The following is a 20,815-nucleotide window of genomic DNA, read 5'->3' as shown; positions in this document are numbered from 1 at the left end:
TTATTCTATAGTCTTACACTATGCTCAGTTATCAGTTAATTTGTCCAAAACTGAGGGCTGGGTTGATTTATAAGCCTAAAATTGGTTGACTTTTTGCAATATTTTATTGCAGATCTTTATGTAAAAATGTGGATACAACTCGTTGTGTAATGGGCATAAATTTGAAAGTTTACCGGTTGTTGTAGAGCATTTGTATCTAGAAATGGACCACTAATTGTAGAAATATTGGTATGCCTGCCTGCTTCAATTATTTGTTGCCTTGACTATTATAATTTGGAAAACTATATACAAAAATTACAAAACAATGAATGTTTGTCATTGCATGTTCTATTATTTCATGATAATATAACTACCTTTTTTTAAATACCACCAAAGTACTTTCAAACAAATGTTAGTTTCTTGCTTAAGTTGGATTTCAAATGAATAAAAATTTTGAATTGGTACTTAATCAATTCTGGCAGCTTCTTAATTGTTTAATAATACTAAGTCTTATTAATAAAATCTTCCAGATCCTGACCTATTTCATCCTAGACCAAAGCTAATAAATAAATTGTTATCTACACTCTGGTCACAATTATATATTATACTAAACCATAGTAACCATATCATATATCAAATATAAAGGTTCATATAAGATTTTTTTGTTGCTCAGAAAGAAAGCTAATATATAAGTGCCCTCGCAAATATCAAATTATATAAATTGATATCCTACAATGAGCGTATGTATATGGTGTCCATAGATTACTATCCCACATTAATACTTACAGAATATTATAAGTTGCAATTCTTTGTTTTTTATTATCTTTCCAGGAACATAAATTCAAGATCCCAACCCTAAAACCTCCACCTTTCCTGCAAGTCAACATCTCTTCCATCCCCCAATGCTTCCCTTCCCTTCCATTAGGTCATGCTTCCCTTATGTAACTGTGTTTGAGAAAAAGGCATGAATAGCAAGGTAATCCTCCATTGAAAGAATTCCTCTATTCAACTTAATTTGTAGATATCTTACGATACCGTCAAGGGATTTGAGGAAACGATGATAAATTCTCTGACAATATAAGGCACAAAAAAACTGTTATTGGCAAATAAAACTGTCACCAAACAACATATTGGTAACGCTACACCTGCTCTGTACGTCTACATTGAAACAGAATATGAGCAATCGACGGAGTGGCAAAAGAACTGAAGAAGCAGCATGAACTGAAAAGTGTCTTAAATTACATACGGAGTAAATTCAATACAGTTTCTGCAATGTTCTACCAACCTCTACCGAACCAACGACTACGGTCACTAAAGCGGTCTAGAAGCGACAAGAATGCAGGAGAAGCCGTGGGCCGCTTCGTGCCGGAGCGTCATGCCATGCAAGCGGGGTCTCGCCAACCAAGAGGTTACCTTAAAAATCAGATTGCTTTTGCTGAACTTTGACTTCTCTTTCTGGGCTTCCGCGCTGTATCTGCCCCTGCGCTCCGTGCGTTTTTTTTGTAGATTCTGCAAGATCTAGAAAAACAACAAGCGAGAGAAATTCCACAAGGTGTAGAAAGAAAGAGAAACTAGGAAGGAGAGAGAGACACCAACAAAGATTGACAGAAAGCGGATAGAGAGCAGAAGCTTTTAACAATTTTATTTTTGTTAGGTTACTGTTTTTAAATAGAGTTTATTTTGATTAAAAAAAAAACATTCTTTTCAAAGTAGTAAATGACTTTATTAAATTTTAAAAATTGCCGAGATAAAATTGGAGACTGAATGGCTTTGCAAGATCTTTATTAAAAACAAAATATAAATAACATTAAATTTTAAAAAACCCTCTTCAGAATTTGACAATATTATTAATACTATGATTAACATGAATAAGTTTTAGATTGGATAAATAATTTTGATAAAGAATGATTTGTAGTGACTTTGGAAAAAAATCTGTATACTTAGTTATATCTTATGATAAAGTTCAAATTATAAGTAAATTTTACTTGGACAAAATACAGTCTTCTAATGTATTTAAATAGATTAATGAAGAAATGAAATTAGTTAAATGATGTTTAATACGAATGCAAATAATGCAGGTAAAGGCAAAGCATTCGAGGACTGATAAAACACTAATCATGCTATCAGCAAACCCGACATAGTAAGCAAAAACAGTAGTAGAAGAGGAAGCGGACTGTTGGTGGACAACGGAAAACACTGCAAACAAATCAACATTTAGTAACAATACAAAACAAAATGAATATATATAAAATGAACTTGTGCCTAAGTGTTAAAAAATGTGATAGAATGGAAAACTACTGTGTACAATATACTAAAATATTTACAATTAAAATTATTAATAATTAAAATTTACGACAATATAGTTTCAAGGATTGAATTATGCATTCATATTTTAATGAGGTTGTTTTAGCTTCACACATTAGAAATTAGTTACAATTCTGAAAAATAATTAAATTTTCATGAATCGTTTGTTACAATCGAATACGTTTTTATAACTAATTGTAATTATGTTTTTAAGGAGACAGTTTTTAAAATGAATTTATTATTATTAAATAATTAATGTGGTTACACTTTTTATAAAATTATTTATTTATAAACACCAGAAAAAATGGTAACAAACCAGATATTTTAATACGTAGATAAATTGTTAGTTAATATCCTTGTTTTAATGCTGGTAATTTATATTTGCTGGTAAAATAAAAATAAAAATAATAGTTATTCCTGCTGAGTCAACAGAAAGATCATGATTCTTGAGTTGAGTAGTAAACATTTTATTTATCATGTTAATTACTTGAGTAGAATTTAATAGGTTTGATTTTTACTTATTCCAGTTTGATACAATGTGTTATGTTGTTGGGTATTAAATAGAACATCCATATGAAAAACTGTTGGATTGTTCTTCATGGTGTGGATACGTGCTGAGGTGAGTAAAATGGGGGAATTAAATGGTTACTAATATCCATTATGTACTTACAACATTGGGTGAAATTCGAGCACATTTGTAACGTATTTGCAGAAACGTGTATTGTAACTCAAAAAGAACGTTTCTAGTTTTAGTGTTATTACCATGTTTCTCTATGGGAATTCCCTCCGTGCAAACTGACTTCTCAAGTATTTTCAGGGTGTAAATATAACAATATATGTAAATAAACGCCTAAAACCCAATTAACTCACAGTAAATCATACATAGCCCAGTTATGTAGAATATTCTACTGAAATGATATTTTATAATGAGGTGTAGACAATGTACAACAGTAGTGAAATCCTACCTAGCAAATATGAACACAAACAAATGTTCTGTCAGTATTAATACATAGCAAAGTTGTAGCTGTATCTAAGAAAAGTAAGAATAAATAATTATTTATTATTCCACACCGGTCTAAAAATATTTCTGGTAACTAAGCAATGTAAGACAATGTATTTGCACTGTCGGTTTTTTAAATGTACTAATACACTTGTATGAGTACTTTAACCTGTATAAGCTCATGGAGTCAGAATCAACCCTCTATTACTACTACCGTATCTTAGAGTAACAGATTATCCGCTTGATATTCTGGGTATACGTGGGTTATGATAAATTTTCTGAGGACAGGAAATAAAAATTTATCTATGCAATTGTAGGCATATAAAGTAATAATTTTAGTCATTTTGCATTCAGACCCACGGAAAAAAATGTAAAGATGAGAATTTTTTAAGTATGGCATGTTTTTTGAAATGTGATCAAAGGAATGGAGATGTTTTTATTATATCATGTTTTATATATATGTATGTATTCAATAAACATTGAATCACAAAAAGTACTTGCTCCGCCGGGACTCAAACCTGAATCTCTTACTTGTCGGGTGAGTGTGCTACCACTACACCACAGAGCCCTTACTTGTTACGATTCACTTATTTTGTATTTGGCCATATCTATCACATATGTGTTTAAATAACCAAACTAACATGTGATCAGAAGACCAAATAGTTGTCAAACGACTTTTATTTACATTCATTAAATTTGTATAAATGGCAGTAGCCGAATTTAATTTCAATAAACATTGAATCATAAAAAGTACTTGCTTTGCCAGGATGATCCTAGATCTCTCACTTGCCGGTGGAGCAAGTACTTTTTGTGATTCAGTGTTTATTGAAAATAAATTCGGCTATTGCCATTTATACAAATTTAATTAACGTATATATATATATATATATATATATATATATATATATATATATATATATATATATAAAATTTATTTCAATAAACATTGAATCGCAAAAAGTACTTGCTCCGCCGGGACAATAACAATATATATATAAATTGTTATTTTCTTATTTTACACATAAGTAAATTCCATAAATAATATTTTATTAAAAAGATGTCTTAATGCTATTAAATTTTTACTGCAGCATCTGAAATCTGACACTGTGACAGACTGACTGCTGGACTCACTTCTGTCCAGTAAGTTTACACAATTCACGTTATAACTTCCCTTCCCACTATGACTTTGTTATGTATTAAAAATTGTGTCATTCTCACACACCATACTTTATATAAAACTAGCTGTTTCCTGCAGCTTTGCACGCTTTTCGTAAGCTTTGCCCGTGTATGTGAACTTCTGGTTTAATTGAATTATACTTACAATGCCGATGTAGAGTTTGCCTTGTTGCCACGATCAAGAAAATCTGTTTATGTTTATAGTCATTGTGCACGTACATGTACTTTATTATAAAGTGGTCTAACACTCAAACTTTAAGTTCAATCAGAAATGTATCTTAAAGACAAATATAGATAGACATATTTATTGTTGAAAATCTTAACATAGTTGTTATGGTGTTCCACATATATTTCCATGTGCAGAAGTGGACATGAACATTTATTTATGTTTTGTCTTTTTGATGCTTTATCTGCATGCTTATTTATGTTTTGTCCGTTTAGTTTTTCTATAAGTACTTCTGATAAATCACCAAGTTAATTGACTGTCCACTTACTCTAACTGATACATTTCCGTATTTCCAGTCTTGAAACTTATTCTAAATAATTGTTTTCCTGTTTTTGGAGACCAAAATATTTAATAAAAAATATAAAAAACAGAATCGTAATTATAGAGTTCTAATGTAATTGTTTATTGCTTGATTTTGCATTGAAATGATCAATTTGACTCATTAGGGAAAAAAGTAACTTGATAATAGTCAAGAAAAATATTATGTTTTCGAGATCACTTTGTATAATTTCAAAATATCCAAGTTCTTAGGTTTATCTATTTTTATCCTATAAATTAGGCATGAGAATGATTTTAATGCAATTTTATTTTGCTACAGTAACAGACACATATATCTCACTCAGCCTACTATTCGACTGTTTGAACATTTCCAAATATATTGTAAGAGAAAATAATCTCTTCCTGTTTCCATCCATCAGTCAATCACACTACTGTATACATGCTTTCAAAATCATGGGACACGACGAAGAATCATCTAAACTTACGGAGATTGTGTGCCAGATCGTCCAACGTGATCTGAGGTCAAGAAAGTATACATTGGAAATGACCCTGGCTATCTGTGCAGACTTTGGTTCTGAATTTCTAACGGAAAAACATCACTCAAGATAGTTTCCAAATTTAAGCTCAGATCGCAATAGCGCTCATAAACGTTAAATTTTGCAATTTTAATACGTACTTATGTATCTACCTACCTACTTATATCGCATAATAACAAGTAGCAAGTAGAGACAGAGTAGCCTTCTTATAACGCGAAAATGCTGAATGCTGTTATAATATATTTTTGAATTTTGTAGAGCTTATGTTTAGGGTGAGTGGGGCGTTCTATACCCTTATTTCACCTTAGTTACATCACTGTAATGTACCCTACCACCAATTGTCTCAAATTTATTTCTCTGAAATTTGATTCAAATTTTGAATGTTATTTTACTTATCATAATTTGATCACTTGCAATTTTATTGGTCTTGTTGTTACCTGATAACGTCCTGAGGGCTTGGACTGGTAATTCATTATACAATATCTGACAACAAAGAGAGAAAACAAAGAACTTTGCAAAGACAGTTATCGTTCCGTAGGGTGCAATATATCGCAAAGATACAACATAGTGAAATTTCCATTCCATTTCCCGCCTCTGCATTAATTCTTTCTCACTTCTAAGAATTTCCTGAATCGCCACCACTGCATGTTAGTCGAGTCCAAATCTTTACGCAATATTAAAATGTGTTTGAGTCCTATTTAGCGCAGTAGTCTCTTTAAATATTTGTGCCACAATAAGCCATAACTTAAGAAAGAAAACCTGAGAAAGAAAAAACCGTACAACATTTTCAAAAGTCTTAACATTTGTTTTATTTAAAAACAGTTGTAAGGGTAACTCTTTTGGTATCAGTTATTAAAAATAAAATACTTTCATTTCAATGTCCTAAATAATCAGTTGGTATATTTTAATTTGTTAAATATGACAATTAATTGTGTTACTTACAACATACTGTTCATGACAAACTAATGATGAACAGCCAACCCGCAGCTTATGTCATGCAATTATTCATACCATCTCATGTGTTATTTGTCATTTTGTCTTACAAAATTTAGCACCTTCATTATTTTATTAAAATTCAATACGTTTATTAAAAAGAAATCTAAGCTACCAATGTTGTTCAATCATAACTGATAATTTTTAATTTGGTTCCTGGTAAAATTATAGACTCCACAATAAAATTTCTTATGAAATGTTGAATAAAAAATGTATCTCTGTATATCTATACTTTACCAAAATATTAAATATTTTACCAATTAAACACAAATGAGTTCTGTGTGTTGTGTTCCTCAGAAAAATCATTCACAAATTAAATTAAGTTTTAAAATAAAAATTTGATCTCAAATAAATAAGTAAAATTAGAAATAAAAAAAAATACAAAAAAATATAAACTTTAGAATAAAAATATAAACAATATTAATAAAAATCTATTTAGAATTAATGTACATTAGGCATTTTGTATGTTGTGAATATGAAATCAGAAAATAGAAATCCAAAGGAGTCGATTCGTCTCTAGCGTATAGAGGCACTACAAGTTTGTGCGCTATAATACTACTTCGCTATACAATCAGTGGTCATGCATTAGTCCATCCCTTCGCTCGCAACTAAAGAAAAACGCAACCAAAATATCACTAGGACAGCCGCTAATAAAAAAAGTAAATGAGTCACCCATTTCACATCTTTGAATGTTTGTCAATTAAGTAGTGGGTGAAAAGTTATGAATTCAACACAATGGCAGTTTTATTTATAATATTTTATTACTTTCAACGGTAGTAATAAAAAAACGCAGACAAAATTACAATATTTAGTATATTAGTCAAACTTCATCTCCTAAGATGACTATCTGAATTGAAGATTGTCAAAGATGTGTTTAAATGTAATGTGAAAATTTAAAATTATATGAGTTTCATTGAAACAAAAATGTCTTATTTTTTACAATTAGAATTTGTCCAAGATACATACACTGATATGGTAAAGTAGTGAAGTAAAATTAATTATATTCTAATTTAGTTATCTAAATAGTTTCTGATACTTTTAATTGGTTTTGTTTATATAAGATAATGAAGTCGATGAACATCTTCATTTAGATTCAGTTTAGCCGATGGATTAACAAGTAATAGGTACTTTTAGTCATGTGATATCTTGCATTAACATGACATATTTAAATAACTTTTACTTCAATGATTACACTTTTACTACTGTGTAAATAGTATGTTGTTAATGGTGTACGTTCAATGCCCTGTCTAAATTGATATAACTTGATCTGTCATTTATACATTTTCTGTTTGTAAGGTGTTTATGTTTGAAAGTAAACTTAAATGCAGTGACATAACTAAGTAGGATAAGAAAAATAGATCTCTCAAAATCCCTAAGAAATGGAAAAAAATTATATAACAATAGTTTAAAGTACAGCAGTTAATTTTTATTACTTTGAATTAGGGCTATGTAATTTATTTTGTTTTAGATTTATCCACATCCCCGGTATGGTGAGCTCTTCACCCCCAAAACTAAGTCCTAGTTATAGCTCAGCTGCACTAAGTTATTAATAAATCAGGAATCCTCCTTGATGATAGAAGAGATAGTGATCTAGAACTGGAAACCTCACATGTGGTTTACTGTTTCCTACATGTCCCCATATAAATAATTTATTTCATTTTACTGTATTGAGCTCAAATAACAAAATTAGATTGTGAAAATTATTTCCAATAGAGTAGGCTTTCCGCTGTGGCTGGATTCTTGCTGGTGGCATAACCACAGATTTCAAAATTTGAATTTATTATACTTCTGCAGCTGATAATCTGACTTTTATATTCGTTTTGTGGGAAATGTAACTGCCAAGAATAAGTTGTTGCTTAATTCAGTATTTGCAAATAATCATTCTACACTTTTCATGTGACTCTAATTACTGTATCATTAACATTTTGGTTCTTGACGATTATGAGAAGGCTTTTGTGAGATTGTTTAAGTAAGCGACCTTTGAGGCACTCCTTGATAATAGATTTTCCATGACAACAGGTCATATTACTGCATACACCACTCTTTCCTTTTGTTCTTTATAAAGCTAGCAATTGCACTATTTTCTGTAATAAATCACTTCTAAAGCTTGACGGTCTAAGCTCATTCTGTGGTATTCTACTCTTTCTACAAAAGTTCATGATAAATTTAGTCAAATTGTGATCATTATAAAGACAGTACCAGTTCAACACAAATCACCCATTTCACGTGATTCTAGTATGGGTTGATTACGTAAAGATTCAGAGATAAATCTTTTTCTGGAATTGAAGTGAGAACCTGTTAATATTTCAAAATGAAAAAAAAAACCAAGAGCATGTACTGAAATCCAATTTTGTCAAACACTAACGCTATGAAGTTATAATTTGATTTGTCAGACTTTACCTCTTTGAGGAGTGATCTTATTTCATTGCAGTTAAAATAATCAGACAGTAATTAGTCATGAACCGAAGGACTAGTTAATATCTTGTAACAGTAGTTAAGAAATGAGCTCAAATAATGGATGGGCAAACATAGCAACACTATCTCAATCTGAAGATGACATTTTTTCTAATATTTGATAATTCATTATTAAAGTTCAAACATTAAACATTCATTATAAATTGTGGACATTATTGATAACTATTAGTTATCTCAACCAGGGGCCCTAAGAATGTCCTTGTAAAATTTCAGTATAATTGGTCCACTAATTTTTACATGATTGTGTAAAACACACACACACATGCGCGCAGACAGATATCAATAGACTTTTATAGGGCAGAGTACGATAAGCAGAGCTCAGCTCGGTTTTAAAACTTATATCTCGCTTATTACATTCATACTTTATATATCGAATAACAGAATTATCAGTTGACATCAACATATCTAAAATACTAAAAGTCACATGTTTCAAATTAATAGAAATAGTTAAAACAATTACATAATGTCATAAATAATAAAGGAACCATAACCACTAATCAAACGATAAAATTAAACAGGTGATGGGAAAATGTCATTTAAATAATAAATAAAATGTAACAACAAAAGAAACATCTTGAAACCGAGAAAGACACAGTAAATCATCTTTTAGTGTTATTTTGTATAGTTTTCTAAAGCTAACTACCTTTTTTTAATTTAAAAGAAGTTACTTATAGAACAAACTGTGTTTAGAATATGAAATAGTGTACAGTTGGTGCTGATGATTTAGTTATTGTTCAAATTAATTACTACCAGTTAATTATATCATGGGTATAATAATTAAATATCGTTTGATAATATCGATATAAAAAACCGGGTCCGCTTATCGTACTCTACCCTCGGAATGATGTGCAGCTGTGAAGTGATAACATTTTATACTTGTTTGCATAAATACAAGATGGTTAGGTATAACATTATAAGTGATATAAAGATATTTAGTTTGACCAGGCAGAAATATTTTACAATTTCTTAAAGCATATACTACTGAATACTCATTTCATAATGGTTGTGAAAATAACTGTGGTGTGAACAGTTAAAAGCAATTGTCAAAAATATCTTTATTTGCCAGATTTGCTAAAGCGGTAGCGTATTTGGTATTTATTTACATTAGCGTGACCATGGAAAATGGAATTTTTTCATGGGTTGGGCATTTATAGCCAAGTATTATTATCACAGGTGCATATGAACTGGGGGGAAAGTATATTATTGTATTATATTGATGCTTTTCGGACATTATTGCGTTAAGGAGTAGGGGCATCACGTGATCTGGGATTCTACTTTTGCAAGCTCGAGTTAATTTTTTTTCTAAAAGAGCAAGCAGTGCGCAGCGGGCAGGCATCGTTGACAGGATTGACGTGTACTCGTCTTTACGAATTGCTTCCACGTGAGATACGGAACATCCAACACAAAGGTGTGCCATTACCACTACTGAACTAGGAGGTTAAGAATAGACGCGGAGGAACATCAGTAGTTCAAAATGGCGTCCCTTCTGTATTTGAGAAGGCGCGGAGTAATACCAAACTGTCAAATATGGATAGTGTTGCCAGAGGTACGATAATTATCGTAAAGGTACGATAATTTCATTGATTTTATGCGCCGGTAAGATACACGATGGGTAGTTATTATCGTACCATGAAATATTTTTGACAAATTTATACAAGTAACAAACCAAAAGTTAATTATAACCTAATTTATTATACGAACAAAACATACTTTTTCATTAAATGTGTTTGGTACGATTATTTTATATGAAAGTACGATAATTTCTGGTTGTTGGTATGATAATCGGTTTTTAAAATCTGGCTATTATACTGAGTTTGAGCAGACGCGGAGTTATAGGAAACTGCCAAAAACGGAGTTTTCAGAGGATTTAAAAAAATCGTAGCTCCTTTGATTTTTCGTTGCCGACGAATTTTTTCTTCAATATTGTTTTCAGGAAAAATTGTATTTTCAGGAAAAAAAATGAACATACCTTTCCATGGTCACGTTATTGTAAATTGATACCGCGTATTTTAGAGAAGTCAAAACCTTAATCAAATTCAAATAAGTGTTGATTGAAATTATATAAGCAACAAGATAGCCTACATTACCTCGGAAACAAAACATGATGGTGTATTGAGTGAGTGAGAAGGCAGGTGTTGACGGAAGTTGTAGCATAATTAAATCTGATGATAAGTAACAGATGGTGTAGGTAGGCACAGCTGATTGTGTTGTGTAAATTGTGCATTGTGTATATTGTGTACAGTGTGGTGCCATTGTGCACAACACCATTGTGCTGCGTTACATTCAACACGACAATGCTTCCAGACATTATTAATGAGATTTCCACTAATATTATTCTATCGAAATAAAATAAATAAACAATAGCAAATTGCTGTTTGCAAAATGTTTGTGTACTGTGTATATGATTTATTCGTTGTACTTAATTCGGTTAGTTTTTATTTTTCGATATAATTTTTATTGTAGGCCTAAAGTAAAAAAAATGAAATATGAGTATTTGAATAAATGATTGTTTGTAGAAAATATGTATCCTTATTCAGCCTACAGATAATATTATACTGATTTTGCGACAGCTACTTCATTCCCAAAACTTATGATGTTGTTTATTCAATTACTGATGACATTAAAAAAACTTGTGGGATGGTTTTAGAGGATCTATTCTAATGAAATTTAAAAGGCATAATTCCTGCTTAATAAAGACACAATAGTGCCAAGGAATAACTGTAATAATTCCAACAAGGCAACTTTCATAACAGTAATTTTTAAAACAATTTCATTCCTAGGATCAGCTGGAGCGCATAAACAATTAACCAATGATTAATATCTATTTTTTTCCTATTTAGGACTAACTGGCAGTTTTTGAATGTATTTATTCGTTCAAAGATTAATTAAGCGTATCTTTAATTACAAGGAAAATGGGTAGCGGAAATATTTCAATTAAATAATCAAAAATAATTAAAAACCAATTTAATAATATTTTGATGCAACAACTTAAAAATGGGGAACTTGGAAGATGCTCGAAAACAATTTTCAGATTAGGTTTATATCGTTCCAATGTACTGAGAAAATCAGGGTTGTATATTGATACCAATGTATATTTTTGTACTACAATATCTTTGATAATATAAAACAAAATTTTTTTGTCAATTTGGAACGAGGAAATAGATGTAAAACAGACCCTTTTTCTAGGGACAGCAGTTTTATATTATCTATGCTTGGTAGACTATTAGTTCGAGAGTTTCATTTTTGTATCCATTTTTTGATTTTTGGCGATTTTTTAAAGCAGACCTAGATGATGTAGAGATAACAGCAGACTCCGCAAAGCTAGACTAATCTCAGATGATCTTCAAATGTTGTAGGCCCTATTAATGATTTAGGTTTCTCAACATTCATTTTAGTTACAGAATAAGCAAGATTTAAAAATATAAGTAAAAAAGGACAGTGTTACGCACCCATTTCTCAATGCATAATTTCCAACCATCACCTCTTTTTACACCTACTTAATAAAATTGTTGGCAAAATTTGCGGGTACATTATTTTTAGCCATGCTGTATTTTTTGTACAGTTGCTTGATATCACTGTATATAATTATGAATCAATTATTTGTACGGACATAAGAAAAGAGCAAAATAAATAGGATGGCTGGTCAGGTCAACTGGCCAATCACAGTTTACAGTCTAGCAGAAATACGTTAGTTCTAACCTTAAAAAGAGTAACAGGTAAAAAAGGATCGAATAAAAACCGAATTCAATCGATAGGCAGATTGTACTTCGGTCGTATGATGCTCGTTTTGGAATCAAACATCTGAAATAGTAAAAAACAGCCAATTTTAATCTTCTTTGTGCAGTACCAGTGCAGAATGTACTCTTTCCACCGTAGATAAAACAGATGCCAGAATTAAGTTTAAAAATACTCTTCTCCTTTAAGAGGGAGTTTATGAAAAAAGGAATAGGAATACCTTTAATTGGCCTACAAGCCTTATATCTTTTTACTATGCATGGCAATTAATTATGGAAACAAGAAAACGTCACAAACACGTTTTTCTCCCGGTGGGAAGAGGAATGTGGGTTTTCCATATTTTAAAAGGGCTTGCTATTAATGCTAGTAACCGTAATTGAATTGTAACAAATATTAGTTATATAATTTTTATAATCAAAAAGCTACGTTTTGTGTAAGAAACTGTAAAAAAATCAGTTGTTAAAACATGATCTCTTTACGACTTCATCAAATGAATTCTGCATATCACAAAGGAGAAGAAAAGAAACAACATTGAAAAGAACCAAGACTCTTTCTAGGGTAAAAATTACAATTTTCGGAAATCGTCAGAAACCAAAACAGAGGGAAGAAATGTTCAGATCCGTATGCTAAAACTTCACTTTCATCCCTCTTCTCTTAGTGAATGTTCTTTATCTTTAAATTGTGTCTCCTTCTCTTCAACTCTGCACACATCGCCTTTTCTACTGTGATCTGACGATGTCAGTTGTGTATCGTCAATGAAGATGCTTTACCTCCAGGTGACTGTGATGCATTTATGAACCTTAAAATAGCTAAATTCCCAAAACAGAGACTGTATCAGTTGCCGTAATCTCTACTAATCTTTTAATACACTTTTAACCCTTTCGCACTTAAGTCGTATATTTCTACACAAGCTCTCATAGCGGTTTGGATGTTTCATTTAGACATTTTTTAAAAGCTCTTCATCAATCAGCCTTTTATAAATGGGTATCAAGTACTTCAATACGGTATTATTAATTTGAGTATTTATTCACTGGTCTTACCCGGTGTTTCACTTTCGGCCAGAGAGCTCTGTTAAAAAAGAATTACCTGTGTTTCCTCTGTGGACATTTAAAATGTTTAGGGTGTGCATCTAAGAGTTTCAGCGATACAATATACTTATTTGTATTTTTATGTTTTTTATTGTGCTTGGTTAATTTTGTTAGTTTTGTTTATCAGGTTTCCAAAGGTATTCTCTCCAAGTGTAACTTTATCGGTTCTTCTTTTATCTTTCACTAGATCATGTACAACAGTTCCGAACCTCTTATAAATTTGATTGATACACTCTTCTTTTTCATTTGATACTTCTATACTATACACATGTAGTTGTTTCAAGTGATTAAACATTTTTGAAGCACAAGCTCTGGCGACAGTGGTGCATCGGAAATCATATCCAATTGAGCGTGTCTACAAAATTTTGGTTGTAAGGATTTCCATGGCTGCAGAAAATACGCTGTAGTTGTCTTCACACGCCATAGAAGTCCTTTCAACTAGGCTTTTAAAAATTCAGGACTGTCTTCACTCAATCTTTCCATGGTAAGCACACAAAATCTACTACTTCTGTAATCCAGTGTATATGTCAATATCACTATCTACTCCGTAATTACGAGACGTAAATCAATGTTTAGGCCAGCTGCCAATACACTGACTGCTAAATCCATTACACCAATTTCTGTAACAGCCTGATCTTGTGGCTTAACAAAATCTTGAACCGATTCTCTTGCTTTGGTCAAACAATCATGTCTGATCATTGTGCACAAGTTATGAAGCATAGTGCAGTTTTTATGAAGAACTTTACTCATATGCATCATTATTCAATATAAGCGAGAACAACCTCAACAGCTGAATGAACTTTCCTGATGCGTATGACACCTTTGGTTATCCCCTTGTTAACACCACATCGTCAGCACTGTTTTTGGAACATATAGGCTACAATTTCTTTTTCACAACCTCCTCATTCAACAAATTAATAACTGAAATCAACTCTATTTTTGGAAACTAAAACACTTGTTCACATTTTCAAATTGTATAAACAGTCAGGACAAGCACATTTTAAAACTAAAACTTTCAAAAAGTTCACATCCATCTCTGATGTACTCATCCACTTGTAGTTTGTAGGAAATGATCTCTTTCTTAAGTTATCTCTTTCATCTGATACAAAATCTCGAGGTGAGCATCAATCAATGTAAGCCATGAGTCTACCATTTGGCCCAAGTGTTTATTCATGTAGGTGAAGGTAAAAGTAAATAATGTCTTATTTCACCAGGGGAGGATTAGGGCCCTCTCTAACACGTAATCTAGGGAACAACGGCTTAAAGGTGACTTCCGAACCATTACCAACGACCGGGCAGGTGGGCTGCTTGCAAGGACTGGATCACTCAGCGGTCATCTATCCAAGCAGCAGCCACGCTCGACGTTGCTTATCTTGCGATAACCACCGTACTCGATAATCTGCGATATTGGCATAGGCGTACTTTTGACGCTTGCAATTCCCGTTCTTCCATACTAGCTAAATGAGCCTTTGATTTAGTTTTTGTTCTTAATGATTTATTACTTGGTTCACTGGGCCCATAGTTCATAAAAAAAGGCGAGAGATCGTAACATAATCAAGGCTATGTTGAGTTGAAATATAAAAGAAGGCGCCACAATTGATAAAAGAACATGATATATGGCGCTGTAAGACTTGGAAGCTTTAATTTAGGATTCAGCCGTTTAGTAACAACAAAACCCACTGAACAGAATAAATCTGAATGCAACTGTGTGATGTAAACAAAGCACTTGTACTACATGCTCGGCAGTGTAGACAGAATCGGCTATGTAGCCTAGCTTTGTTTATAAACAGCTTACCCCACACTTCATAATACAAAGCCTTCTATATAATAAGCTGATAGAATGGTTTGTAATACTGTATAAAATAACTACATGATTGAAGTAGAGTTTTATTACTAAATGGGCTTAATGAAACGTTGACAAAAGCTGTCTGTCGCTAACTTCTGAAGCAATATAATACATCCTGTTTAGTAAACTCAAAATATATGTTTTAAAGTTAAAATAATTTAAGGCCTTGTATTTTATACTTCTAAGTCCAAAATTAAATATACTGGAGAGCCAAAAGATGGATGTTTGAAAAATAAATTTTTACTGTTTTAGACGTAATTTCCTCCTTAAAGCATACTTTGAAACATAGGATTTGGTAACGAATTTGATAGACACTACATAGCTAGTTAATCAAAACAGACAAAACTATTTATTTGCTTAATCTTTTTGTTTTCATCTAAGCTGATTTAGATGCTCTTTTAAAATGTTTACAGATGGTTCATCTCGAATTACGTAACTTTGGAAACGACTAGTTTGAAGAAGGTTCCACAACAGTAGTTTTTCTCACTGATAGACTTATCGAGACAATGGCAGTGGATGAATAGATCTGGCGTGTGATGCAAACATTGTGGAAGGTTTTGCCCGACATTGATGTATTGTTGGCAGACAGATGCCAGCGCCACTGTGGCCAGATCTCGAACTTCAGTTTGTCTCTGCCATCCTCAGCTCCTGTTCCCGCCCCATCCTTATTCCGTACCATTACCAACATTGTGTCAGGACCACGCTGTACAACCTACGTTATCTGCTTCCACGGCAGGAAAATGTTATCAGTGTTTCAGACTTTATCACTTCTTAGTGCATAAATAATAACAGTTCAAGGTTCACGCAAGGGATTTCTTGTTTTGATAACTCTCAAATATGACGTGAAAGTAGATAAATTCTAGTAGTGTGATTCTCAACTATGAACAAAAGTTCAAAGTTCACAGCCCAATACAACAGACATATTTAAGATTTGAGTTTTTTCTAGTCATGTGAGCAAATCAGTCTATGGGAAGATATTGCTTCCAACGCTAAAATCTGTTGCCACCCATCGTTGTGGTTGTGCGCAATCTATTGGCTAACGAAGGAATCAAAGATTATAAATATATTACAGAAAACTAAACATGTTATATTGATTAAACTCTGACAAATAATAAAAAAATAATCAAGATTTTAAATTTCATTCATGGAAATGAGGTAAGTACTATACGATTAAAATGAGTTACAACTCTGAACAAAAGATTTAGTATAGTAGCGCTATATATGCTTTCAAGAACACAATTAGTTTAATTGAACAGCATTTCTGCCACACAATCCCCATATGGTGCAAGGTATATTCTCTGGAAAATATAAACTGTGGAATATTTTACAGTAATATGTACTACTTTACTATTTTTTTTAAATATTCAGGATTTGAGTATATTTTAAATATACTTTTTGAAATGAAAACAAAACCCTCCTTGTAGTATTATGATACTGAGGGAAATAGCCAAATTGCATAGCTAGTATTAAATATTATTTGTTTAGTGCTGTAAATGAGTGATTAGAGTTGCCTGTATGAAGTTGCCTGAATAAAGTTGCCTGTGGAGATGATTATTACCAAACTCAGTTTATTACCATGTACCTATCCGTATTGTCAAATACCATTAAACTTGTCCCAATTTACTCGTTCCTTTCTTCCAATAAATGAGGTTCCTTAAAATAACATCTTGTCTTAACATGCTGAGAGGGTGGGATGAGATGAGGTGCATGTCTTTGTATGATTTATACTGTTTTTGTGAAGTTTTACAATAATTAATAGATAAAAGTTAATAGCATCTTGTAGCAAAATTAATTTTAGAATAATGTTACATTTTATAGTCAACTTGAAAAAGAAATTACTTCAAGTATAAAAAGTAACACTTTTGTCTCTTGTGTAGGCTACTATAAACTGAGAAAACAATGGAAGCAAAATTATCATGTTATCGTATTTTTCTGGGACTTCCACAAAGTCATTAGACAACATATTAATGAAATATTTGATCATTTTAAATTAATATATTTTTTTTTAATTCCAAAATTGAGGATAAAGCTATTAGTGATAATTCTGACGTTATGTCGACAAACATACAACGTACTGTGTAAAATTTTACAATAGCTTTTCCATCGAGTTTTAAACTTATTTACCATTTTTAAACTTATGATTTGCATGATTCTGCCATAACAATGGAAGTAAATCATGTTATGTTCATAATTGTCTCGGACTTCCACAAAGTGATTAGACAACATAATAATGAAATATTTGATTATTTAAAATTAGCCTTATTTAGTAAAAGTTCCAAAATTGAGGATAAAACTATTAGTGATAATTCTGACGTTATATTAACAAACACACAACGTATTGTGTAAAATTTTACAATAGCTTTTCCATTGAACGTATTTTGAACTTTAACAGCTTCCTTTTTTTTGTCCTCAGCCTCTGAGTGTAAAAGACGCGAAAATACTCGAGTCCGAAGAGAGCGGTGGATTTCCCGGCACGATTAGGATGATGTCCGCAGAACCAAAAAGAAAACTGGGACTACTGAGGCAGCCTGGGGGGTGCGACAGCCAGCTAACACGGTAACTGAAGGCTACTCACATAGACTTCCTCCCATTGGCTGACATAGCGCACGAGTCTGCTGAGCCGCAGGAGACGTACTAGAGACAGCAGCTTGGCGAGGCGGAGGATGCGCAGCGCCCGGCCCGCGTGCAGTATCTGGAAACTCTCGCTGAAGTCCTGAAACAGGCGAAGCGCAGTACAAATGAAACCTGCATGTGCAACAGGGGCAAGCGCGGATCATTTTACCGGTTGAGTAAATACCAGATATTTTACCAACTGAGAACAGGTTGACTGCAGACTGCAACAAGAAACATGGCGTTCAATGGGATGTTAGTGGGTTTGGTTTGTGAAAATCTACTCTACAAGAAGTGGTGGTTGCCTTCTTAGAATATTAATACAATGGGTGGGTTGATTCACTATGAAATGTTTTAGTTATTTTTTACGGAGAGGCCTTTTAAGCGTTATTCTGCCCGTCCTCATGGGCCACTGACCTGTGCGAGGGTCTAAACAGAATAAAGGGGAGAGTCGATACTGCTGATGGTCGATTACATATAGTAAACGAATTTAAAGGACTATATGTTATGGATGCAGTTATGTCTTAATAAATCAAATTAACTATTCAATTATTACCGTATATTTATAAATATATTGAAAGAGCGGTTTATTGTTCACAATCAACACGATTTTTTCCCAAAAATATAGAAAGTTTGGTATATCACTTGTATAATCATATAAAAATGATAGGGACTGTATTTAAAGTATGAACGTCAATCCGGTGCACGTTTATCCTGAAATTGATCTGCACAAGAATATTAAAAATATGTTCTGTTATTAAAAAAGTGTTTAATCGTAAAAAAATAAATTTAACATATCCATTTTTATAACACAGTTAAAAAATATTTTTTAAATGTTGTCAATTTTCATTAAATTAATTATGCAAGTCTTTAGCAAAAATGTATATTTCTATTTTTATTTCTCAATTTTCAACTATTGCATTGTAAATATCACATTAAAAATATTTAAAATTAAAATCTATTACCCACATGGATAAATAATTTTTTTTAGTATATTTAGATGTTTTATATCGTCATATCATATTATTACGAAATTTGCCTTAGAATATTCGAAAGGAAAATGGGAATTAATTTAGCAAAAACGTATACAATAGTTCTAAGAAGGCATTTAGATTAGTTTAACTAATTTACTAATACTTTAAATGAGTAATAGAAGAAACATTAGAGTTTGAAGAGTTATCAGTAAGGATAAAAATCTACAATGTTGTTAAAAAATCATCTACTCCTCTCTTAGGGAGGTATGTCATACTTACCTTACAACACAATCAAGTCCTACCGATCTAATATCTTCCATACATTTTCGCCACAAGAAGAGAAAACCTTGTTGAATGCCATATTATTAGTAAATTATAACTGAGTACAATACATAATCAAAGCAAAATATTTATGTTGTTATGGTAAGAACAATGATTTTATAACTGAGTGCAAATAGTAGGACTATGACTAGAAGGTTGTTTTGCTTCGATGGTCAGAAAAATTACAAATTTATTGTTGGTTCTCAGTAGCTGGGCGTTAGCGTAGCGTATCATGCAAGGAACTGGCATATTTTATTTCTGCCTGACTGTCTATACGCACATTATCTCGAAAACGAACTGATCTACAGACATGAAATTTTATATGCTTCATTACACGTAAGCAATACTAAGTTCGATAATGACGTCACTGCATACAATTTGGCTGAGCGTTTGCGAATATATATTATATTGGTCTTATGGGTAACCATGATGGTAGCGACACAATAGCAGAATAAATAAATTCATAAACAAACTGCGTCCAATTATATGAGATTTTAACATGTGACTTTTATTCATATAGTACTCGTAGAAAGACAAATAACAGAGTCAAAAGTCAATGCTAAAAGACAGCGATAAGATGCGATTTCATCGCATTATTGTGTTGTAGTTCTTTACCTATCTCACGGGAATTTTTATTATTTAAAAACTTAACAAAACGTTAAGATGATATGAAACCTATGTATCTTATCATATTTTAGCCTTGATTGAAGACTATCGAAGGTTTGAAAGATAATCTGATTTCTGGCATTTGCCATCGTTATATTATGTTATACAATGTATAACACAACATTTCGAGGATTGAAATTTATCTAATTCGTACACACACGAAACGCCTTGAACCAAAACATAGTCTCGGAAGCGGCGGACTTTACCCCCTCCCCCGACCATTGCCATACTATATCATTGTTTCAGATGACGCGCCGGGAGGCCGCAGGTAGTATCCCAATTTCGTTTGTGCTGGTGTGACGTGTGATAGTGGATAGTGCTTTGGACTTCTCGTGCTAGTGACTTAAGCTGGCGACTTGAATCTTGTGCAGTTACAATGCCTGGGTTCGTTTTATCCCATCTGGACTCCAAGCAGTTTTCGGACATGTTTGACCCCTTTTTCGTTCTCTTTTTTTTCTTTTCTATTTACACGAACTAATTATATTCGCACCTGACGAGGGTGATAGATTTCAACACTCGAAACGCCATGTTATACATTTTGTATCATATCACGATGGCAAATATCCGAAATTATATTGTTTCAGATTTAATATGTACATTGCAAGTT

At 32.2% G+C, this 20,815-nt stretch overlaps 1 protein-coding gene across 2 annotated transcripts in view; it reads right to left on the bottom strand.

Moving 5' to 3' along the window:
• The window catches only part of LOC124355319 (potassium/sodium hyperpolarization-activated cyclic nucleotide-gated channel 2), a 108,522-nt gene that overhangs the window by 45,263 nt on the left and 42,444 nt on the right, over positions 1-20,815 (bottom strand). Inside the window, exons 3-4 of one of the 2 annotated variants that reach the window (XM_046806416.1) lie at positions 18,213-18,350; positions 1,393-1,497 (exon numbers count right to left, since the gene is read on the bottom strand). In XM_046806416.1, the coding sequence (XP_046662372.1) occupies positions 1,393-1,497; positions 18,213-18,350 (243 nt within the window). The remainder of the gene's footprint in view (positions 1-1,392; positions 1,498-18,212; positions 18,351-20,815) is intronic. The other variant, XM_046806417.1, reaches the window with a different exon arrangement.

Source organism: Homalodisca vitripennis, chromosome 2, assembly GCF_021130785.1.
Source record: "Homalodisca vitripennis isolate AUS2020 chromosome 2, UT_GWSS_2.1, whole genome shotgun sequence".
NCBI classification, from domain to species: domain Eukaryota; kingdom Metazoa; phylum Arthropoda; class Insecta; order Hemiptera; family Cicadellidae; genus Homalodisca; species Homalodisca vitripennis.
This window is presented reverse-complemented; position numbering and strand designations above follow the sequence as displayed.